Genomic DNA, 26,256 nt, shown 5'->3' on the forward strand with positions numbered 1-26,256 from the left:
TTAGCTTACTAACTCAAAATTTCCAAAATTTACTCAGGAGTAACTCAAAAATTTGAGATAGTTAACTATCTCAATAATAATGATGAAAGTAATTACCAATCTTTACAAGTGCTAGGATACAGATATTGTCTGGCTAGCTGATTTGCAGTTGTTACACAAAGCTAACAGCCTGGTTTTAGCCTATGTTTGTTGGACAGATAAGAGGGTGTGATTAGTCTCCTCATGATTCACGGTGAATACCATTCATTATCATTATCATTATCATTTCTCAGTAAATAGTTTGATTTCTTTAAGTTTTTCTTAGCAGAACTCAACTGTGCAAGCTTCACAAAGAAAGTGACAGCAGCCATATTTGTGTCACACATATGTTTATTCACCTTTTATTTGAGTGGAAAATATTTTATGACAACATCTAACAACATGTAACTACACACTGACTGTACAAATGTGTGAGAAAACAATGAGAAATGGATATGTTTTATGGCAGTGGTCTTCTGTTAATATAAAAAAGTCTGAACTTTGTTTTCGTTTGCGTTTTTTTAATCAAAAAAATCTATTTTCTCACCATGCATTTTAAAACACAATACAGCACTAACAAAGACTAATGGTTCTATAAACAATATTGACATGATACATTCTGATTTAAAGTTTAAAGAAATGAAGAAATGAAGAGTCATTAAATACACAGCCTGTTCTCATGATGATTAACCCAGCTTTTGTCATGTCACACCTGTAAACATGCTCAAGCTTTGCCTTCAATCTCGATGTTATATTTAAGACGAGTTTTATCATTTATCATGAGAGAAAAGTGGCGATTGTTTTTTGTTTTTATTCTATAACCTACTGATTTGTATAAGGCAGTAGCTAGTTTCTGTTAAAATACATGGTGGTGGATTGAGTAAAAACACGTTGCTTTGTTATCTTTTAATACACAGTACGGTTTGAATCCAGTGTGGTTGTGCAACATCTTAAAGTTTCTTGACACATTCTCATCTGCCTGTACAATTCATCCAATCCAAGGCACATGGGAAAGTCATTCAAGAGTGTCATCACTGTGTTTAGAGATTACGATAACATGAGGACGGTGTACACCTCTCTGCCAAAACCAAAACGAGAAAACACCTTCAAAGATGAGGTTATGGCAGCCAAAAACATTTGTGTACAGCCTGCGTTTCCACTTCATTCCCTTCATGTGCTGCTGGCTATGGCTTTATTTGTGCCACAGTTTGGTTTGGTCCTCTTCAGTGGATGCTCATGTAGCTCCCATCAAGGTAAAATCTGTACAGGCAATAACACAAGACTAGGTAAGATCCACTGTAGTAGTTATTTGAGAACAAGAAACCAGGCTGACATTTCAAATAAAGCTGATGGATGGAAATGGAAATACATTGAACTTTAAAGTCCACCATATTTTTGAAGGCATACAACATGACCAGGGCTTTATGGCGTAAATGGCAAGGCCTTTTCACTCTGGCAATATAACTTTAGGTTGTTTGGTCACTTTTGTCCAGACTTAAATATCTCACCTGTTAGGATGGACTGCCTTTCAGATGTTCATAATCCCATGATGATAAGGCTTGCTAAGCTTTTATCTCCTGAGTTTCCTTCACTGCTACAAAAAGACTGAATTTCTGTTTTCTGCATTCGGGTACTTTTAGTATGCAAACAAAGTGTACTTTCTAAACATGCAATAATCCTTCAAAGTCTTTGCCTTGATATATTAGGTGCATGGCCTTGATCATGATGATTGATGCATTTTTGAAAAAAAATGGAGCCTCAAAAACAGCAAAACACAATGTAAAAAAATAGATGATGTGAATGAGCTGTGCACGAATAACACGGATGATGACGGGATGTCGGAATGGAGACGACTGGCAACACGACACAAAGTGGCCCGCTGTGTTTGGTCTCACCCTTAAGTGCTAGAAAGGTTGTCTGATGGTTCAGCTGCACTAGTGGCCTCAGCGCCAACCACATCTACTGACTCACATTTTTTGGGCATTGTGTCAGACTCTTTGTTTTCTGGAGAATTTCTGCACACATGAGCGTAGAGCATAAGCCAAGTAACGAGAGGAAGGAGAACAGATCACGCTTGCAGAACATAATCATAAAATAAAACCGCTCTTCAAAAGAATGCAGATAAAATACATGTATCATCCAGATGTAGAGGAGCGGCAGGGTACCCGCCTACCATTTTGTTAAGAAAGTAACAATCAGCATTTTAGTTTAATCCAATGATTATGACTGTCTGACTGCAACTTATTGACTTTATTTATAACCACAGCCTCAGTGTGGAGATTCAGTGAACCGAAGCACTCACCTGTTATGTGTGGGACTGCGGTTGTACAAGGATGCTGAAGCTCCAGGATGAGGGTACTGAGGTGTGTCAGGTGCATCAAACTCTGTCAGGCCGACTGCCAGCTGGTTGCGCCAGTTCCCTGTGCTCTCTGCTGAGGAAACTGAAAAGAAGAGAAAAGCATGAACACTCAAATAATGCTGGAGTGTTAGTCAGTAGTAATTGTTGTTTTTGGAAAAACTGTTAAGTTCAGCGTAACGTCACCACTACACCCAATCACCCTTCACATTATATAGCAGCATCATTGGTAATTACTGGTAATTATCCACTGGTTATTGAATTATGCCTTTAAACCCATTGTTTGAAAAAAATCAAATATCTGCTCCCTGTTTTTATATTTCAGTGTGTGATTGAATTTCTGAGCAAAAAACTATGAAATGTCATATGTTACTAAATCGTTAAAATGTGTTATCATGTGCATTTCCTTATACTGATTTTATTTTCATGATTGAAATGCATATTTTTTAGGTAGGTGAAAATGGGTCAAACAACTTTTGTGCAAACAGACCTGACTGCAAAGAATCTAAAAACATTTACAGCAGCAGTAAGTGTCAATAAATTACTTTTTTACTTTTATTTTTATGCTTTTTAAGTCATTTTTGATTGGTGACTTTACCTTAATTAAAGCTTACAAACATTGAAAATCATTTTTATTTTATTATTCACAGTTCCCCTCACGCTAATGTGTTTGACTGTACCTGAAGAGAAAGAGGTGGCTCGGCTCGAGTGGCTGAAGGCCGCCGGCATGGTCTGATATCCCAAGCTGAGCTGAGAGCCACTGTCAAAGTCATATCCAGCCAGTAATCCCCTCCCTCCTTCCCTGTGGCCTCTGTTTCGGTGGTACCAGCCTCTCAGGTGCTCTGCAACCAGGGCCTTCTGCATGTTCTTGGCCAAGAGCTCATTTCTAGGCCCCTCTCTGGTCCGTGGTGGCCTCACTGTTGCGTACGGATTCTGAGAAAGATTATCCGCCCCATCACTGCTGTAGTGCCTGAATCTGTCATGTCCGTGATACCCATTCATTTGGTAGGATGGGTTGACGTTGTAGTGGCCTTCGACTTCATTCTCATATACATAGGCACCATTAGCATAAGGCTCCATGTCCGGACAGGGGTAGCCGGCAACATAGTAGGCACTGGGTGCATAGTGTGGTGAGGCCTCACATGAGTAACTACAACCAGAATGGTGCTGGACCAAGTTTGGCATGCTCCCAGTATTACCATACACTTCTACTTTTCTGTGAAGACGATGCATGGTTGAGGTACGGGAGTCCAGTGTACTGTAGTGGGAGTTGGCAGCCCCGCAGTAGTCCAGACTTGACTGGCTCGTGTAAGAGGAGCAATCTTCTAATACCTCTGTGCTGTTGCTGCGGTGGGCTGGTGACAAGATAAAGACGGGCTTCTCTGAATCTCTGTCTTTTCTCAGCCGAGGCTGAGACTCCAGACTTCCGCTGCGATGTCTGAAGCAATGAGGAGATCCCTCCAACCTGGGAAAATGACACCAATTTCAAAGTGTCTTTGAGAAGATCACGATTAAGATACGCGATATTATTTTTGGATTTAGGTGTTAAAATAACAGTTAAGGTTTTATGTGAAAGCATGGTGGAAGGTTAGGGTATTAAGAGAAGCAAGGGTTTGATTAAATAAAATAAAGAAGGATAAACACTGGCTTGGCAGGGCAGGGGAACAAAGATCACACCTGAGCTGGCTGCTGCTGTAGGCATTGCGGGTCATAACCGGGGTGGGAGGCATGCTGCGAGGATCTCTAGGAGGTCTGGGAAGGGTTTTATAGGGACTACTGTGGGTGGAGGAGACCTCTCTTGGATTCTGGTAGTAATTGGAAGCCTCCTGGGCATCAACAGCTAATCTAAATGGGTGCAGTATCAAAACAAGATTTACAAAAAAAAGGAAGTAAAAAAATGTGAGGAAAGGAATGAGGCAAACATGACACAACAAATACTATGGGCTCTGCCAATGCATGATGTCATCTGCTCATTCTGAAAACAGCTTTAAATAAAATATAAGGCTGTAAAACAAATTAGATTCACTCTAGGACTCACACAAGCAATAAGCAGTTTGAACAGAAAATCCCAACCTGTTGTGGTTCTTGTTGTGGTGATTATCCCGTGGAGATGCCTGTCTCTCCAAATCAAATTCTGCTCCCAGTGATCGCATTGGACTTAGTTGAGGGGATCCTTGGACTGACCGTGAGCGTGGCCTTTGACTGAGACTGTCTGAATCATCTGATTACAAACACAGTGACAAAAAATGACACTCCTGTTTTCTGGGTTTGGTCATAAGAAAGCATCACCTGTGTTGTAGAATGTCTGACTCACCATCATCCAGCGGGAGACTAGACAGAGAGCTGCAGTTTGAACGAGCGAGTTCATCTGCAGGAAAAGAAAACGACTTTGTGCTTACTGTGACTCGATCTTACACATTCAGTAACAAATATCTTCCAACGTACCTGCAATGATCACTGAGGCCCGTTGTGTGGGCTTTTTCCCCTTCTTGATTCTGTACTGGTTCATCTCATCCTCTATCTGTTGCAGTTTCTGCATAGCATCCAAACAGTTTCTCCTCCTTTTCTTCTTAACAGTTTTGCACAGTTCTGGTTCATTTGCGAGCTTCTTAGCCGCCTCCACAATCTTCTGCTGAAGGGCAAATCTGCTCTCCAGGTTTCTCAGGATGGGATCCTGCATAAATCAGAAAACGTAGGTGATAACCAGAGATAAAAATAGAGAGCAAGCATTCAGATATTCAGCAGGTACATGTAAGTAAATTAGAAATCACTGCCATTTGATACATGTGCTCACTGAACATGTTACAAAATAGATCTAATTAGAGTTTCATATCAGGTCGACCTAATTAAAATTATTATTTAAAAAAACGCTGCAGGTGTAATGCTCTGACTGATGATGATGTTTTCCTTATTATAATTTCATTAAAAAAAAAATAGAATAGACTAAAATAGCGTATCTGTGTCTTAGTGTGTCTTAGACAACAGAGCCACCCACTGCAATGTGTAACACACAGTTGGGTTTGTAATAACGTAGAGAAAAAAAAACTGAGCTATAAGGAAAAGCTTAAGCTCCATCAGACTTTAGCTGCGTTCCTCGCTCAGTTAATATTGGTGTTATCTTTCTGTGCAATTTGCCAACATTATTAGAAATCAAATAAATTAAATCTAAAATTGAAACAATTTCAGCGTACAGCGTTAAAAAAGAGATACACCAATTGTTTATGCTTTAAAATGCAGTTAAATACGCACCTCATTGTAGGGAAAAAGGTCATCTAACTTGAAAGCAGTGCCAACTCGCCGTCTGACCTGTGGTGGTCTTTCACCTGAAGAAAGGGGATACTCTTTTGGCAGCTTGCCGGTAAGCTCCTGAAAGCACAAAACAACAAATCCTCTGGACACTTAGATGCGGTGAGTGCAACAACAGAAACAATCAATCTACCAGCGGCAGAGCAGCGGTTTATTAAAGGGAGTTCCAAACACTGAATGTGGGGTTGAGAAAAAATAGACCGATATAACTGTAGCACAAAATGATTTCTCACCGCCTCTCTCAGGCAGATCTTCTTCAGCTCTTTTGTTTTCTTAGCCAAAATATCTTGAATCTCCTGTTCCTTTTTTCTTAGTTCAGCGAGTTTTTCCTTCTTTTGTTCTTCACTCATTTCAGAGTCTGCTGAACCTGGAAAAACAGAATTCTAACTGAAATTGCCAACATAGCCTACCACACCCATTAATATAAAAATCACACCCATGGCATGTGTACTGAGTGACTCCTTCACGTGTCACCTGTTCTTTTTAAATCTCATTCAGCTAAATGTGATTGCTCTTTGTGAGGATAAATCTGATCTGAAGTTACAGTTTTACATGTAAAACCATACAAACAGGTTACACAGAAATTTGCTTTCTTATATAAAATAATCATAACCAACCTGTAGATACCAGACTCCCATTGCTGGCTGTTATGAAGTTATTCTTAAGGCCCACATCACCCAGTCTGTTTATTTTCGCCCCTCCATGCTCTGTGAGGTCCATTGCAATTTCCTCCAAACTTCTTGTTGTTCCGAGTTTAGCCTACAAGAATGAAGAAAACAATGTAAAACAAAGAGCAATAAAAACGTGCAGTGACTCATAGCTGACACTTACTTTGCTTTGCTTTCTGTCCAAGTAGAACTGGTGCTGACTAATAGCCATGACCCAAATGGTCTTGATTAAAGAATGGCTTGCATACCACGTGTGGATGAGTAGCCCCGTCTGCCCAAAGGTTCGTTTGGTTACTGCCCTCCTAAACAAACCACAGAAAACATGACGTTTTTTTAAATCCCAGTTAAACTAAAAGTTAAGTGAAAATGATGATTTCTTTAGATACATGTTCTCAAGATGGATGATATCAGTGTTAGGAGCTAAACAAAAATGAAAACAACATAATAATCAACTTGTAAAAACAGTCATTGTAAGAATAGCAACAAGCATCTCTACACGAGTATCCCCGCTGCTCACCTGTGTGGATCATTAACTTCTACGGCAAACTTTTTCTCACGGAAGTACAAGTTTTCCAGCTGCTTCCACTGGTACAGCTGGTGGTAAAAACACACGAAAAACAATTCCCAATGAGAGAAAAGCATATGTGTTGCTCACACTCTGAAATATAGCACCTTGAATGTTTGGATAATGCACAGAGTAATGTCTAGTTGTACCTTCATATAAAAAAATTCTTCATGTATTTCTTTTTCCAAAAACACCTAGAACACTATAACCATGATGGTCATGACTAATATCAAAAAAACTATGTTGAGCAGGTGTTTTCTCAAGTCTGTTTCACCCACAGTTATTAAAAAGCCAGACTGTAACATGAACCGTGATTAAAGTCTTGTCTACTTGGCATGCAAAGTCTGCAAAAATGCAGGTGTTGGAGAGAGAAGAATACCATAAGGGGTCGTCATATAAACACTCATCATTTCCATCCCCCTATTACCCAGGTGCTCACTGACAACAGCTTAATATGATCAATCCATTTATGTTTCTGACTCACTGTACGTCTGGACAAGATCCGAATGAGACACAAACAAAAGCTTACACAGAGTTTTGTCCGTTCAGGTTTGCGTAAACCAAATAATTTCAAAGGCTGATAAATATTTAAGTCATAAAATACATAGATACAATGCAGTATTACTTTCAAAGTTGACAAGACAAAGACGTGTTTAGCCTTACCAGAATAATAGATCCTCACACGTCCTGTGTGTAAAGTTATTAAGTCTTCCCTGGCTTTGCTGTCAATACAAAAACATAGTTTGTACTGTCTTCCTGTCAGCTCCTGACTTGTCTCCTCAGGTATTCTGCGAACATGCAGGCTAACGCCCAAATCCAACCCCTTCTTTCTTTGACATCACCAGCTGACACCCTCTTTCCCTCTCGAAAGCACACCCTGCAGCTGTCAGCTTGCACAATTTTGCAATGCATCAGGCAGCGATGGATTGCATCATGTTGAGCGATACAGAGGTTTAACAGGAAGGCATTGCTAGTGATTTAATGCAAATTGCACTGAACCTTCACATTCTCTCGTAATGGCAGTTTGGTGCATGTCTGCATCCCGCTGCACTGGGATGTACTGAAGTCACCTAGTGGAAGACATAGCTGACAAATCACTCATATGGGTGTTTCTCCTGTCAACCCACAAGCTAAAACAATACCAATGAAACGGGAAAAGCAAGTTCGCACTGTCTCCATGATTCTCCAAAGAGTTATTCAAAACTCACTAACCTCATTAAGGATAAGTGACAGCCTCATCTACACTGAGAGTTTGCTCTTTTTTTTTTCAAGTCTAGCCTTGTCTGGCGCAGCTGAAGCTCAGCCTTTTGCTCGAGTGAAACAGATGATGCGTGAATTAACACACCGTGTGCAACAGCAGCAGTCCTTACACATGCCGTGTGCTATCATGTTCACAGTCAGATTAGTGGAGCAGAGAAAAAGCAGCAGCCATTTTAAAGATCGAGCTCCAGGGACTGTTTACCTTCCGAGGTTTTAATTTATCCTGGAGATCATACTGGCCAATGCCCTTATAGCTGATTCCAAGCCACCATGGGATCCCCTGTTTATCCTGTAAGGCAAGAACAGAGCTCCTATGGTTGACAGAGTTCCAGGTGCAACAGCTGTCATGCCATATTAATCACAAAAAGGCCTACCTTAACCTCATAATAATGGACGCCATACGTTGGCAGTGATTCCACCAACGTCAAATACCTGGAACAAAAAACATTTATTCAAACTTCCAGCTGCTTTTGAACATCTCAAATGTGGGAATCTGATCTGTGTTTAGTGAATCAGTGTGATCTCGCTGCAACTGAAGGGGAGCTATTGATTTCTATCAGATGATGAGAAAAGGCGTGCCAGAGAGGGAAAGGGATGGGGAGAGGGCTAATGGAGGTGAGAGTAAGATTAATGAATTTAAAGCCTAAAAAGATTCACTGTCTTCCTCTTACTCGTGTAGCAACACAATTTCATTACTTACTGCACAATGGCCTGTCCTCGGGAAACACCTTTCAGCTGCTTATAATATTCAATAACTCGATCCTCACTGTAATGTTGCATAAATGAGAAGGCAATATAGTTAGCCGGGGAAAGATAAATTGAGGTGTAAACAAATTGATAACATGGACTGAACCACCACTCACAACCACTAGCACTTTATATAGCCTCTGTAGAAATTATCCACACCCTCACTTATCTTAACTGCACTACTGTATAGCTCTGTGTAAATAATCATTCTGTACATACAATAATTTTTAATCCTACAACTGTTTACAACTTGCATAGTTCCCATTTCTGTATAACTCAGATTTCTGTAAAGTTATTTATTTCATATTCTGTATAGTTTTTCATATTTATATCCTGTTCATATCCTGTACATAGCTTGGACAGCCTATACCTATAGTTATAGAATATTCACAACATACTTCATACCGTGTTAACATACCATAATAGACCCATTTCTGTAATATACTTACATATCTATATTATTGCTAATATATATTGTAATATATCTATATCACTAAAGCACTTCTGGATGGATGCAAACTGCATTTCGTTGCCCTGTACCTGTGCATGTGCAATGACAATAAAGTTGAATTCTATTCTATTCTATTCTATTTAATTTAATTGATCAACTGATTGTTAAAAGACGAGTATATATGGTATTCTACATGTTTATTTACACATTCAATTTAATTAAAGGATAGCTATTATGTTTATTATCATGTTCCGTATTGGATGCTTATATTTAACAGTGTTGGCATGTATACTATATGCCAGCGGTCCCCAACCCCCGGTCCTCGGACCGGTACCGGTCCGTGAGTCGTTTGGTACCGGGCCGCGAGAGTTGAGGCTCAGGTGTGAAATGTATGGTTTTCAGGGTTTTTATCGGTTTTCAGCGTTATTTTGTTATCGTTTTTATCGTTAACTCGGTTTTCCTGGGTCTTTTCACGTGTGTTATGAATAAATCTTCTTTTTATCGGTACCGGTACTGGTTTTATTTTGTTGTATTTATCCGCGACACCTTAAAGGCCGGTCCGTGAAAATATTCTCGGGCATAAACCGATCCGTGAGCCAAAAAAAGTTGGGGACCGCTGCTATATGCTATATATTAGCATACATAAACACAGTTTCCGACTTTTGGCTGTGGCTCTATATGACATCAGTTACAGCGGATATCCGTAATATGTTCATTTCAGGCACACAGCTCTGGCTGAGAACACTGAAGCCCCGCCCAACTGCTGTTCTTTTGTTTGTCAGGTGTAGCCAATCAGAAGAAAGCTTGCTTAAAGGAAAGAAGACCTTAAACAGAGAGGAGCTAAAATTGATTTTTTTCAGACATAAGGATGACCCAGTAGTGTCCATATAGGCCCAGTATAATGTATACAAGGCTCATGCAAAGGTAGAGTCCAAAAATGAGAATATGAAGCTGGGAATCAGCATAAGTCCCCTTTTATTACCTGTAAACTTAAGATTTACAGCATTATATCTGTCTACGGGCTTTATGCACTTTGTTGCTGAATGTAAAAACATGATTTCCTGAACATACCAGTATGCAAGAGATGGGTGTTCCTTGAGTACTTTGGTGGGAAGAGTAGGTAGTTTCTTCAAATCAGCTCGAGTGTTTTCATCACTAAAACGGAAAAGAAGAAAAATGTAACTGTTTTAGAAGTTAATTTAAAAATCTTGACATAAGTAGTAGTGAATCTTCCTAACATCTCTCACTGTATCACTTTTATTCTAGTACAGGATCTGAACGTGTTGGTGTTTTTTTTGTGATATTTATATATATAATTTCTTTTAATCTACAAAGCAAAATTTCAAAATGGCTCTAAATATATTGGGATCAACCTAGAAAATACTCGCCATGTCAAGATTTTAAAGTGAGTATGAAATTTGCCCTAAAAGTTAAATCCACCCTAAATCCCAGAGGAAATAGTGAACATATAACCACTGTGTCCTCAGAAACAGCTGTGGCCTGAGCAGCAACTATAATACAGAACATAGTGAAATGAAGAAATATTTCTACACCGTCATACTTCATCAGCCGACCAAAACCAGTGCCAACATGTACAATAACGTGTAGTATTACCTCTGAAAGCACCAAGTATAATCCAAGCAATCCGTTACTGTGTACATTGTAAAGGTGTATCTACTCTGCAATACTTAGCTTCTATCAGCACTCTGAGATTCATTAGTTGCCTGGTGCTAGCTGCTCAGCACTATGTGGTGAGCCTCACATAACACTGCTATTGATTTTTGTTGCCTGCACTGGAGAAACAAGTGGCCTATTGAATGTCTTCGCTAAGAGCTTACTATTAACTCCTCCTGCTGCTGTTAAATACTTCTTAACCAGCTGATGATGATGCTCTTACCTTGTATAGTCTCCTTTAGCCTCCTGGTGATGAACAGAATATATATCTTATTAGATGGCATGCTTTTAGATGTGGCAATTAACGCATGTTTACGAGGCTATTAAAAGCACTAACCTGCAAGGCATTTGCAGCTAATTTGAAGACGTTATCACTTTCCACTTCAATAATCCCCTGAGAGACATAATAGACAAACAAAATAAAAAATAAATATGATTCAGAAGTGGAAGCCTGTGGAGAGAAAGCTTTCCAGATCCAAACATAGAATCTGCTCTGCGTTGCCCTACTGTAACCTCTGCTTGTTCTCCAAATCAACCCTTGTATTATCCTACTCTCTTACGCTGTCTGTTTTACATTCCAGCTAGCAGAGTAAGAAAAGTGTGCCCTGCAGCTATTGTCTGCTGAGCTGAGGGTCCAGAGACAATGAATCATCACAAGCTGTGATGAAAAAAAAAACACCGGTATAGCAGGATCATTTTGCATTGTTTCAAAATCAAGTAAAAATAAGAGAAAGCACTTACACTGTAGACAGCAGATTTGGCATTCAGGTAGAATAGCTCCACTGTTATGATATCTTTAAGTTGTGTTATGTTTTCCACATAAAACCTATGAAGGGTGAAATCAAATGCGTACACACATTAAGATTAAAACTAGGTTTGGGTGAAAAAAAAACCCCCATAAAAGACAGTCAAAGACTTTCCAAACACTGATTTATACCATCAGCATTATCACAAATGAGTTCTATAAAAATCTCTGAATAGTTTCTTGACTAAACTATAAAACGCAACGTTAACAAAGTACTGCACCCTGCTGGAGAACCTGGGTTCTGCATAAAACAAGAATTTCTTACCTGACCAAGAAATTCAGGGCAATGGGCCCGGGCTTCTTTGAAAAGTCATGATCAAGGACTCTGCGGTCCATCTGCAACCACTTACACTGGCCACTGCAAAAGTAAACAAACTGTAACATCAGAAAGCTGCCCTTTGTAATCATCTGCCAACATACACTTGCACACATGTAAAAATATCCATATCACTGAAAAAAATAAACACTGCAATTTACATACTTGTCATCAAAAAAGGCCAGACCAAAAAATTCCTTCTCTTTGAGGTTGAAGTGGGAGGAAACCAAGTCAAGGAGTTCATAAGACAGAAGCTTCGGCTGAGAAGAAAGTCGTAGATATAAACAACTACTTTAATCAAAATTATACACAATTTTTAAAAGTCAGTGTGTCAAAGATACACTTAATTAATTGAAAAGTCTGTTGGAAATGGGTACACAGAGAAAAATATAGCGCTGATGAGACAATATACTATTTGATGGTAAATAGATATATGGCACCTTCTTGGTCTTAATGACCACTCATAGTGGTTTACACACAATTTCATAAGGACACTAACATCCAGACCTGGGTATCAAACCACAATTCTGAGGAACCCTGCATTTGCTATGCCCTGGATGTTTTCACAGGTTATTTAGCTAAAGAGGGAGTCCAACTGCTCAGGGAACATGCAATAAATTGGAGTTTGTCCTCTTGGGGGCAGCGGAAAATAAGTTGTGAACACACCTTTGATATGTCATTACTTTTTAAGGAAAACTTTAGTTGGCAGTTGTGACTCTTTTGGGCCACCTGTACTATATAAGTCCACTTGTCATTCCCTTCAACACTATTTCAGTCACACAAGCTTAGGAGAAAAATATCCAGCTTTTCAGCTGCTAAATGCTTCATTATGTTCAGCTTCTACTCACTACGTTAAGATGATGAAGCACTCCAGTGAGCTAATAGGAACTGCAGTAAGCATACATGATCACCCAAAGCCCTTTTAACATTATGCATAAATATCACAGAATTCTTGGGTCCATTTTAATTATAACAAACACTATTGATTTTAGTTTTTTGTACCTGAACCAGCAGCTCTAGCTTCCTGTCATCCAATAAGTGCACTTGGCACAGTTTGCCCTCAGTCATCTGTAGGGGGAAATAAAAGAGGAAGTTCAAGGTCTGTGAAAGATTTTCATAAACACAAGAGACAATTATATCAAGATATTCGTGTGTTAGCAGAATTTTTTTAAACACGATGGCATCTGGCATTTAACAGTTAAAGTATTTACAAAAGACAAAGTGAGCAAAAGCCAAGGTAGTAAGCACAATGATCCGTCTCAAGGGAAAAAAAAGAAAACATGACATTGACGTTGTTTGTTACAATAAAACCATTGTGTCAAGGATTTGTTGCCATAGTAACCAAAGGAGGGATTTGAAGTCCCTACATTTTGAACCTTCCACATTTAGCTTTTAGTTGCACAGCTTTTCCAACGAAATCATTTTATGAGTATTTTTTATTTCTTGTTGCTTTGTTACCAAGATCAAATTCTGTTTTATAATTACTTTGCAACTTTGCAGGTTCAGATTTTCCACAGAAAATTTACAAAATATCACACATTACTTCTTTACCTCAAGCTTATACAACACTAATTTAACTCTTAAATACAGTATATATTAGAATAAAAGTCCTACAGGGCATTTTTTCTGAATGATGCTTTGATATATTCTTGGATAATTATAAAGATTTCTAATGAAATCGAATTACATTTTTTAAAATCTTGACAGCAAATAATAAATGACTTATTCTTCCACTATAATTAATTTTCTACCTTTATGCCAAAAGAGTAAAATCAAGTTCCAAACAGCAAAAATCTGTTCATAGCAAATCATAGCAAAACTAATTCAACTTCATATCATATTTTGATTTAATAGCATTTTTGCGCTTCATAAAAAAAAAACAACCTTTTTGTAAAGATAAAGTTAGACTGACCTGGACCAGGAAATACTGAAAGCACTGTACATTTGATAAATTAAGAACAACACAAAAATGACAGATTGAGGTTAACCAGTTTTTCAACAAAACCTCCTCAGAAACTGAAAAAGGTACACTAGATAGATCCAACGGCCTCCTTGTTTGACAGAATGAGGCTGATCACAACTTCTAACATTTGTAGCAAAACACGCAGCTGCTGTACCTGGTAAACCTCTCCAGGGAGAGTGCAGGTGTGGATGCATCCCTGACTAGATATCATCTTTAATACGTTTCTTCTCGTGGATCCAGACCATGAAATTGTTGGCTCTGACTGAGCATCAGCAGCAGATCATCAGGTCTAAACAGCAACTTGTTCCATAGGTTATTTGAGTGAGGAGCCAGGCCTCTACTGTGGGCTTATAGAGTGTGAAATCAACAGCTGACCTAAGGGGCGGAAGGCTGAGTCAGATGGGTGACCACAGTTTAGTACGCTCTGGTTCTTAATACGAACAAAATGGGTCACACAAGAACTATAAGCGGTTAACCACGTCTATATCGTCTGTTAAGTCAGGCTAATTCACTTTTATATTATTGTTATTTCAGCAGTGTGTCTGCTGCCAGAAGGGGTTTGAATCTAGATATCAGGTTTCTCCTGCATCCTTCTCCACTACATTGCAACTGAGAGATGTTATGTGCCAATAGAAGCAGGAGAAATTCCCTCAAAGTGTCAGATTCTACTTTACATATTCTCATTCCTCTGGATGTTTTTTTCTCATAGGACTCCAAAAAATTGCCCTGATTTCTGAATGAGAAGCATACACCAAGTCACTTCATTAAATCAGTCTTTTATAGACTGCTTTGCCAATTCCAGCCCCTGAATAATGTGACTTTCATAAATTGTCTTTCATGGTTTGAAGTAAAAGTGCAGATTCGATAAATCCAATTAATTTGGAGTGTGCGGCTTGTGACAGCCATGAGGGGATTAGTGCATTGATCGAAGCTTGATTAAGTTGTGGCTATATCACACTGGGGGGTCACGCACTTTGTAATAAGCATGACATTACTGTATGCTGACATGTACAGTAAAGGCACTGACCACTAGAGGGTGCAAGAAATATCATGGCTTAATGTGAAGAAGTTTATAAGTAGAAAACAGCTTCTCAAACAGCCATGCTTCACCGAGGAATTTTTATGAGCAGTTATTAGATGAGCAGCTGAGAGTCAAATTCAGTTGGGATGGCATACACTTATTATGGAATATAAATGAAGTGACTGGGTGGAGGATTGATTATTTTTAGGAATCTACACCATTAATCATCTGAAAGCTGTAATCAGTACAAGAACTGTTATTTAAATCCGACCCAGCAATCCCGGATAACCCTTCAGTTTTTCAGAGAATTAAACACAACTGAGATACAGCGAGGATCATGATTTAAAACTAATGGTTATGAAATAACTATATGCACAAACCTTCATCTGACATTTCATACTGTAATGTATACATTATTATGAGCCAGCAGACAGCTCTATGAGGTCAACCAAACGTAACCCATTCAGTGAATAAATTCAAATGAAAGGGCAACCTTGAACCCTGTGGTGCTAAGACAAGCAGTGAACCGTTGTATAAAAATAGGCATGGCAGACAGACATCAAAGAACTGTCAGTCTTTTTGTTTGTCTCTCTAGAGACTGGACAGGCACTGAGTATGGTGCCGCAGGCTGCAGGTTTTGCTTTAGTCTGAGAGCCTGAGGTTGGTATATAGGCAGCTTTTCAGATGTATGCGTTCTACAATGAAATGTCCCAGCAGAGACTTGGAGAAGGTGCAGATGTGGCCTCCTTTTTATATCCTGCTACAGCTGTTAACAAAGACAACCCATGCATGTTGCAACAAGACATACAGTTGATGAGATGTAGCTCCTTCTGGTAATGAGAAACTGAAAATAAATGCTGTTAATTTTTGTCTTATATACTCAACAGTGAAAATGTCAAGCTTGAAAGTTGTACAATAGCCAACAGGAGAATTTCTCTGTCTCCTGAGTAAACTGGCTGTCAGTATTTAATACATCACACTGGTTAAATGTCATGTCCAGACTCCAGCCCATCTTATCTTAGTTTCCTGCCTTCATGCATTATTGATGAAGGCTGGTATCACACACAAGTGTCTGTGTTTACATGAAGCCACCTGGTACAATTGTAAAATGACAGAAATTATTATACTATGTGCATTTTTTCCAAACTATTTTACTTCATGTAAACTTATATATAAAAAATAAATCTTAGGTACTCCAAAATACTATAATTATAACCTTGGTTTACACTCAGGTACAGACACAGGAGGCCTAAAGAAACAAAAATGAAATCGGCCTGTGAATTCAAGTGGCTACAAACAGGATGTGACATCCAATACAATGTAGCACCAAAGGGAAACGCACTAACTTCAGTGTTTTGAATTCAAGAGATCTTACGGTTCCTCTATAATGCTGTGACGATGTACGATCATCAGATCATTTTTCTGCAGCTGAGAACTCTACTGACTTTACACATAATCTCCATTTACAGGACTTGGGGAATGCTATGGCATATATAGGGAAAAAAAGTAAAGCCTATTATGGCTCTAGAGAGCTCTGTGTGAAGTCGGATAAATCTCTTCCACTGATGTGACTTGAATCAGCATCGTCTGGGACTGAAGATTACAAGTCTGAAAGGGAAGAGAATCTGGGGGGGGTGGAGTTCAATAGAAGTGACCAAACATCTGTAGCCCACTTTTTGTCTTTACTCTGGGCTCCTTTAGCCCACTGCCAGCATGTCATACTTGGATCTATAACAGAACCAGCAGTTGGGTTATGTAAGTTTCAGTGAGAAAGAATGCAAAGTTATCTGTTGTTATCTGATAGTGTTATATATAATACTAAATCCGTGAAACACTCTTGTTGATGACCCTTGATGAGTTCAGAGACTGTCTGAAATAGAAATGGATAAATTAAATGATTAAAAATACATCACTGGAATCATTTGTTTTAGTATTCTCTGAACTCTCATAAAGAAACCAACCTGACAGGATTTTTAACGAGTATTTATATCAGTCAAAAAAATGAAGGTCCAAGCACAGAGCAGTGAACCCTGGTTATAGAGGCAGTGGGCCGAAGCATACAGCAAAGGATTATCTCCTCATCTGATATCTCACTATGACTCATGCCGTCAGTGGTCAAATGGTATCTGTGTACGTCTTCTCACAAAGAGAACCTGTCTGGCTGTTTGTGATATCTGAGAAATTCAAGAACACAATGGGGCTCATGATATTATGGATCTATTAAAACCTGGGATAAATACCTATTTTATTTTTTATGACACAGCATGTCTTTGATACAACAAGGACGGGCTCCATCACAGGGGGCAGATTCATGTGAATGATGTCATCATGCAGCACAAATTTCTATTTCCAACCCATAAAGGACGTCTACAGAAGGAGACTGTGATATATATATTTTTTGGCATTCTTACAAGTAGCAGCATTCTTTGCAGCAGGGTAAAGCTGCCAGCAGAAAAGCTAACTAACATACTAAACATCCAGGATAATCTTAATTTCGGAGCGTGTCCTTTCATAAACTCTTCAGAGCTCAGAGTGCTTGAAATTTTGTTCCATCTCCTATTGCAAGAACTGATTTTCACTAATTATGACTGTGTCTATTAAAAAGAAGAAAAGCTGTACAATTTCAAAACGAGACAGTATTTGCATTTCAATTGATGGTGCATGGGTAAAATATAACTGAAACCTAGCTCGATGTGCTTGAAATCATAACCGAAACCCCACAACAATCATTGAACGTATTAATACGTCTGCATTAAACATATTTTTGTTGTATTTTAACAAAACTATAAGTGTACAAGTCATTTTTGGAAGCTCTTTGCAGCTGAACTAAAAGAGTCACCTAAATAAACACCATCCCATAAGCTGATGCCTAGTAGGTACCATACTCAGATTTACTAACCAATACAAAACAAGTAGATCAGAAAGTCGTATATATGAATACATATGTAATACTATTTTGCATGTATTTGCTCATAAAAGAAAAAAACAGCTGGAGCAAAGTGAACAACTCATATTAATAGGTATATGAATGCCTGCACCAGTTTATCTAATAAACACTAGGACAGAAACATACTGCCATCTGTATCACTGCTTATGCTTATGAATCTACATTATCTCATTTGTCTTTCTGGTCTAATATTAGTGTTATACTCCAGTATACGCAAAATTATTTTTCTATAGAGACATAAGGCCATTTGGATCATAACGTAATCCAGAAATGGTACATATTGGTGTATAATATTTCACCAGAATGCAGGAAATTAGTGCAGTAAAGCACTACAGGGACACATAGACATAGACATAGACAAGAGACATCAAAAGAGCTTCATTAGAAATAAAAGAGTGTGGATATTTCTGGCTTAAAATCTGAGCTCGTTACTTTATGTAGGTGTCAGAGAAAAGATCAGAAGGCCACCAAAATAATTAGAAACCCTGCATTTAAATGCAATCTGTCAAGTGTCTGTTGAAATATCTTGCTATGTAAATGTCAAATGAAGATAACGAAGCAATATCACCATTTTGAGATAGTGTTTTTAGTTTGTGCCCTTTATCTTGTAAATTCATTTGTTTGTCACAAGGTTTGAAAAACTCTACACTTTTCCTAATCATAGTTTGCATACTCAGGTTACAGATATCATAAAAACTATCTGAATGCAGAAATTCAGTTCTGCGGTTAAGACAGATCATAATAGACTGTCCGAAAAAGCAAAGACTAGCTTGTGAGCGGTGAACATTGGTGAGGTTTCCTATATTTGCCCTCGTTTGAGGCTGTCCCTACTGACAACACTGGTATCTCAAACTGCAGAGCTTTTCTTTTGCAAACTACTGCAGTGACTTTCTGCAGAGCACAGGAATGTGGCACAGAGGCACAGACATGCATGGGTGGAGAAAATGGAACATGACCAACTTTCAATGATCTGGATAAAAAAGTAACCCTTTGAAGATCACCATATAACAGCAACGTGGGCTGAGATGCAATCAGACTGTGTTTTGTTACCTTATCTCAAATTAATGGCACAGTATTTTTTTGTTTATAAATCTATTAATCCATCTGTAGTTATTCATAGGACAAACTAAGTTCCAAAGCCTCACCTGCTGACCTGTATCATTTTGCTGCTCTATACTTTACTATATTATATCCATCAAATTTGGTCCATCTGTGTTAAGCATATCAATATAAGATTAAGGCCCATCCAAAAATAGGTCTCTCCCACTTTGTCTTCAGCACATTTCTCAGGATGTCTCAGGAGGCTATGATTCTTAAATGGAAGGCTGCCAACTGAGTGCTGAGACATTTTTAGTAGCATTAAACACAGAAAAGAGCATCTCATCCACATTAGGCTCTCATACTAAGTAACAAGTTAGAAGGATGTGAGAAAACAGGTCGGTTTCTACCAGACATCTTATGACACTTTTACCTTTCAAATAGTTGTTCAAAATGCACAAACCCCACCAACTTTGGTGATAAACGACACAGGATTTCCTCTTCAGCAAATAGGAAAAGCAACAAAGCTTCATGCTGGACATGTGTGTCATACAGACACAACCATTACAACAACAATTCCTGTTTACACTGCTTGAAGCTTTAAATACGCCCATACACGCATCTCTTCCTTCACCTCTGACATAGCATCTGCAGGTCAATGTCAAGTTTAGCTGTACTTATCTTCCGGCCACAGTGTTTGAGTCAAAAGAAGAAAAAAGTTCAAATGTAACATGGAGGCGTCAAGGAAGATATCTTGGCTTATACTTGAACTTAAACTGTAGCAAACCGTCTATTGTCCTTGTTAATCCATGCTAAATTTTATCCTTGTAGCACATGTGCAGGAGAATAGATAATTATACATGAGAAAACCAAATAATGATAACTGCTTTGGTCAAGCATGATTTGCTGCTGTTCTGGGTAAAATGATGATTCATCCAGGATTTTTTTAAGTCACACTCCCTAAATCAGTGTGCTATAGGTTACTGCATGATGCATTCATTCAGTCCAGCGGCCAATAAATTACTCTTTTAAACTTAAACATGCATCTAACGATCTCATTTCACATCGTCTTATCCTCTACAATCAGCAGCCTATATGGCCCATAGTACCCAATAATGAGACAAGCCCACCGGGCCAGTTTCCTCTATGCAGGGAGAACAATGAATGTGCTACTGTAGGCTACTGTACATGGGTGGTTTCCACCTGAGCCCCATGATTAGCTTAATGTGTCAAAAAAGGGAAAAAACTACACCCTCTTTTACTGAGGAAACACACCAGTCGCGACTGAGAGCCAAACCCATGCTGTTGTAATTTTCATTGATGCTCCATCCTCACATCACATGCAGGCATGACTCAGTCTACTTTTGTCTCCTCACAGCTCATTGACGCTGGTTCAATCTGCCCCACCGCACCACATATCGCCTTACCTTTGCACTCCTTATATCCTGCTTTTGGTATTGATAACGTCAGGCTTCCCCTGCATATTGATCAGCTTCGTTCAGCTTTCTCCACGGCCGCTTTTACCAGGGAGGAGAGCCGCCGTGCAGCCGCTGTCCATGTTCATCCTCCGGTACTAGGATACTGTAGCGCACACACACACGCCTCGTATCGAGCCACACTTACCACGCCTTCACCCGCCGGCTATTATGTGAACAAGCCCAGCATCTCCACCCTCCCTCCCTTGCTCTGCCCCCCTCCTTCCCTCTCATCCAGCAGATGCCGGCCGGCCTGGTTCACACTGGATCCCCATAACAATGAAGAGCAACCGGGAGACTGGCTTTCTGTTGCATCTTCAAGAACCCTTTAAATTTATGCTTGATTTCATATCATGAAAACCCTAATAAACACACAGTGTTCTACATACATATGTGTTTATATTTTGTCGTGGTAGCCCTTAAATAAAATAATCTTCGAACATCTTCGAATTTTTATCTTGAAAATTTCTGTATTCTTCACAAGCGGAAGTATATTGTTCACTCGGCGGTAAGTTCAGATAGGTCCTATTTTATCAAATTGTCCAATTCTCATTAGTTATTGTCAACACCTTCTTGAGATCGATCAAAAAAAATACACAGTGCGACTAGCAAGTCTTTACTGATACAAATACATCAATAATATGATCAATAAAATGAACAAAATCAAAACCAATACCAAAAGAAATTGTAACAAACCATTCACCAGTAACTATTTTAGTTATGTTTCAAGCTTGATTTATTCTTTTTAAATAGATTTACTATAAATGTTTCACTGAATATATGACTGGATATATTTTTTCCCTTTACTTGCCATATTCAGGGTCACTTCTTGATAAAGATCAGTTTGATATTTAAGTGCTTTGAGATCAAACATACTTACAGCTGTTCCATACACCACAAGTTGATCTTGGCGCTTCACACATCTTGGACCTGTGTAACATAGAAGACACAGGACTGCTCAACCAGATTGTTGGTGTGTGTTTCACATGTGCTATTCATTTCTGTTCCGGAGTGACGATGCCCCTAAAATATTCATTACTGCCTTTACTCTGGCTCATCTGGTAATTCTTCAAAGGAAACAGGCACCAAAGTCACATATAGCATTCAGTTTTCTCAAAGGAATCTCATTGACATAAACTAACAAATTGTTGTTTGGTTTGGGTTTGTTTTTTGTTTTATTTTGTTTTGTTTTTTTCATTGACCCTAGACCCCTAGCAAAAAACAAAAACACTAGTGTCACTGCAGTCTGCTGTAAATGCCGTTGCCTGCCAGCACGGCGAGGTATCCCCATCCCCACCCCCATGCTCTTGGATTTCTGACATCAGACATGAATAAGTATCTCATTAAGATCCCCCAAAACCATCTGCCCAATGAGTCTCCTCCTTACAGGAAAAATGCTCTCATAAACAAAAGAGTAGGATTCCCTCATTACCCTCGTTACCCTCATTAGAAATTATTCTATCATCACTGGCAAGCTGTGGTTTTAATTTATTCCAGGAATCGGCATACTTATTAAGACAGCATGTCTCCTCTTTTTATAATCGGATTTTGCAATTCAGTTAATAAACCCCCAAAATACTCATTAAAACTTCTCACAGGAAGTATTCTCCAAGTTATCACTCTTCATCATTTTCATTGAACAATGAAAACACAATATTTACTTAAGGGGTGTGCATCAAATTTTATGCACAACTAACTGTGTTTAACTGCCATTCCGTTTTTCATAAAGTCCTGGAGAAATGCAGCATCACTGATAAACTATGACTTTCTTGAAGCTCATTTAAACCAAAACAGCTATTTTTGTACTCTCAAATGCTGTTTTGACGCATGTGCTGGATAGTGTTTTGTTTTGCTGATGTTCGACCTGAGCTCTACCTTTGAGACTGCTGACAATCACATTATGTGTAACAGGCTGAAATGCTGGATGGTTACATGGGGGTGTCCTGATGCATGCTCAATCATGCAGGAAAGGAAATTCCAGAAAGTTGATTCTGTTCATCTGGACGTTACATTTTCAGTGGGAGAAAAGTTTCGACAGCTGGACGCGGAATGAAAATCTTCTTTCTGAGAGTGTACAGAGGTCTGCTTCGGTGAGACTGTCTTCAAATCTGTCAAGTTAATCTTTCCCTGTAGCTGCTTCCAAGCTGCAAGGTTCTGTTTTGGGGTCTTTACTGTTTCTGTTATAGCTCTGCTTTCTTCAGCATATGTCTACCACTGTTAAGGACATTGCTTATCTATGCTATGCAGATGACATTGGGTTATATATCTCTGTTGTGCACAAAGATTTTTCTAAGTTACAGATCTTGCATGGGTGCTTAGACTACTAAGCAACTTGAAAAGTTGAATGGCTGACAACTTTCTCCAAAAAATGAAGCCCTTGTTTGTGCCCCTGACCGATTTGTACCTAAGGTAGTGAAAGCTCTCCTCGCCCCTTTTGGTAAATCTTCTATCAGGAATCTTGGGGTAACTTTTTAACTGTGGATACTCATGTTAAGTCTCTGGTTTGCTCTTGCCTTTATCACTTAAGAAGTATTGCCAAGCTGAGTTTCACTGTGTCACCCTCTTATTTGGAAAATGTTACTTATGCCTTTATTTCGTCACACCCGGATTATTGTAATTCACTGCTCACTTGTCTTAACAAAGTTTCCTTTGAATGTTTGCCGGTTATTCAGAATGCCGCTGCGAGGCATCTGACTAAGTCTTCTAAGTACTCACATGCCACACCATTGATAATTCAGTTTCACTGGCTTCCTGTCTGCTCTAGGATTCTGCTTGTGACTTTTAGAGAGCTGCATGGACAAGCACTGGCATACGTCAGTGAATCTTTACATCCACAGATTCCCACCAGGTCCTTGAGGTCATGTGATCAGGGCTTGGTAGCTGGGCTTCATATAAGACCGAGATCTAAAGGAGTTAGAGCTGTTGCAGCAGTCCCCCACAGACTCTGGAACTCTCTCCAACTTTTGTTTTTATGTTCTATCATTTATGTTGTGAAGCACTTTGTTATATTTATATTGAAAGGTGACATATACACAAGCTTTTACTTACTATTTAAAAAAAAACCCTGTCTATCTGAAACACAAATAAACATTCTTATAATAAATAATAATACTTAGTTTATTATTTGGGCTAATCCGACATTTGTTATGGTACTTAATTTGCTAAAATGAGTCCTGGTCTCTTGGATTGGTGTGTTTTTCAACTGACAAGCTGATCAGCAGCTGATAGTCATCCTTACTAGAGCAACCGGACACCTTCAGCTCATATTCCGCGATGTTGTTTGGCAAACGGTTGCAAGTCACTGATGACTGGCTGGCAGACTTCAAGTTAAAAGCCGTGACTGAAAACAAAGGTAAACCAGAGTGTTTTTTCATACCTGAGCTGTTATCGATGACCTCCACTGCAGTTCATGTTATTTTATATGGTAGAAATGTTTGCACTGGCTGCCAATGCCTTTCCAATCTGCACATCCTTGAGTAAATAATAGTGTGTTAGTCTTTGAATAGTTATCCCTGTGTTCACTTATCTCAGGGCACATAGCCAGGATGATGCAAGATATGTGGGTTGTTTTAAAGAAGTTTGTCATTGTTTGTGTTGTTAATTAACTGATACCAAAGTATTCATATTGTCTCCCAGTACCAGGGTTTGAAGATGTTATTGGCATTACAAAACAATTCAGATATTCAAATATTAAACAAATATTATTAACAAATCAGTCCTGAACTCAAATTTAAGTGAAGTAGAATTTTTTTTATGTATGCCCAGCTAAATGAAGCTGAAGCTGAAGATTAAGAGTTCAGCTAAACGTATAAATTGTGAAGGTTTTCAATTTATAATAATTTTATTTCAACAATTGACCAGATATTTGTCTATGCAAACTTTGTTTTCGCTATAGGTAGAAAATGGGAAGCCATAAAACACTATATTTTTCTGCAAAATGAAAAAAAAAATCATTAAATGCACAACTGCCACAAAAGTTTATGAGGTGTGTAAGTATTTATTTACAAACCATTTCTGCCAAAAAGAGATATAGCACTGACACTTGGATAACTTGGAAAACATGAACACAAACATTGGTTTTCTAAGGGCACTGAATCAAGTTTATATACTAATGTGCTGACACTGATGATCTGTGCAGGGTGCATGCTGTCTTTCACCCAACATACTGTGGTCCCCCTCTGTTATACAATGGCTGGAAGTGTGGATGGCTCGCTGGATGGATGGGTTGATGGGTGGATGGCTGGTGAGCAGGCTTTTGCACTGGCATTAAAACTAAGAATTTTGGACTCTTCTGACACAGTGATTTTTTTTCTTCTCATATTCAGGTCCTTAAATTTGTATTTTCTTGCTTCACTGGGCTTATTGAAGAATATTAATTTATGTGTTATAATTTGCAAAATCAGCATATTCTTATAGGTATTTAAGAAATGATGTTTCAAAGATAGAAAGATCACTGTGCTAAGAATCGTTTTCTAAATAAATTGACTTCAAAACTACTTTTATTTAAAATATATCTTAAAAATATATATCTGGAAGTAAGTACAAAGGCTGTAGTAGTCTACAAATGTTACAGGTCTAATGCAGTTGGGGCGGCTGGGTAATCAGTACCTCAATTCACCCAAGTACCACATCACAAGTAATTTATCTGTATATTGTAGATCGGATTCTCTGGAGCTCCTGTGTCATGTCATTTGGCTGGATGTATGTGAGTTTTCTTCTCCTGTGTGTCTCAGAAATAGTATTGCAGAAATACAGAAGAAAAAAAAACACATTCTGATCCCATTTCTCATTCTGTTCAGCTATCATCGTTTTATTTAAGGCTTTATTTTTAGCCTCCGGGTATGTGCTTTCCAGCAGAATCATATTTGCATTCTATTTGCATTGGTAAAATACAGACTTTAAACCAGTTCAACAGGATGAGGGTGAATGCAAATATTGAACTACCTCTAAATTTCCATTTTATAATAGAGGGTGCCCCCCACACCCCCGCGGGCTCACGAAACTGTTTTCTAGCTCTATACTCCCACCAAGTGGTAGACAAGACTTCAACTGAGGAGACCAAAGTTGGTGTGCTGAGAACAGCGCGTGGGTGAGAGTAGGAGACGAGCGGTCAGTCAGTCTGCACAGGGAAACGGGGAAAAACAGAGACATGAGGCTCGTCTTGAGGTTGGTCTAAAGTCGGGTGCAATATCTGCATGACCCAATAAGAGACTTGAAGTCTAAATATCAAGGTTGCGAATGATCTGCAATGTAAGAAGTGCCGTTATTTATGTTTTTATTTAGATTTTCTGAACAGTTTCTGTGCGATTGCTTCCAGATTTACTCATTTAACTGACTGTTACATCCAGTGTTTTTTGTTGTTGTTGTTGTTGTTGTTTTTATTATCAGAAACACACAGTCTGATTCTTACTTACTTCGAGGTCACTCTGGGCATGTGTGCTTTAAAGGCTTTAAAACAACTCACTAGATATTGTTTTTATTTTTATTTGCAAACAATGTAGTTATGCTTTCGCAAACTTGCTTGAACAGCATGCCCAGGTCACAAAGGCTGGATTTTTATTTTTATTTTATTTATTTTTTATTTTTATTTATTTATTTATTTATTTATTTTGCGGGTGGTGGGCATGGTGTAAAATATAAAATAAT

General features: G+C 38.7%; 1 protein-coding gene across 1 annotated transcript; it reads right to left on the reverse strand.

The window, feature by feature from the left end:
• Nucleotides 1-351: 351 nt before the first annotated feature.
• Nucleotides 352-20,701, reverse strand: frmd4bb (FERM domain containing 4Bb). The gene is made up of 24 exons (XM_031727899.2): nt 20,563-20,701; nt 13,169-13,234; nt 12,332-12,426; nt 12,116-12,208; nt 11,787-11,871; nt 11,383-11,439; nt 11,269-11,291; nt 10,443-10,526; nt 8,874-8,939; nt 8,548-8,605; nt 8,376-8,462; nt 6,866-6,942; nt 6,512-6,650; nt 6,298-6,439; nt 5,914-6,047; nt 5,624-5,740; nt 4,820-5,048; nt 4,689-4,742; nt 4,448-4,595; nt 4,052-4,219; nt 3,055-3,839; nt 2,321-2,459; nt 1,914-2,033; nt 352-1,278 (listed from the first exon to the last, which is right to left on the reverse strand). Exons 2-23 carry the CDS (start codon nt 13,232-13,234, stop codon nt 1,916-1,918), a joined length of 2,964 nt encoding a protein of 987 aa, XP_031583759.1. The 5' UTR covers nt 20,563-20,701; the 3' UTR covers nt 352-1,278; nt 1,914-1,915.
• Nucleotides 20,702-26,256: the final 5,555 nt, after the last annotated feature.

The sequence above is a fragment of the Oreochromis aureus genome, linkage group 20 (assembly GCF_013358895.1).
Source record: "Oreochromis aureus strain Israel breed Guangdong linkage group 20, ZZ_aureus, whole genome shotgun sequence".
Lineage (NCBI taxonomy): Eukaryota > Metazoa > Chordata > Actinopteri > Cichliformes > Cichlidae > Oreochromis > Oreochromis aureus.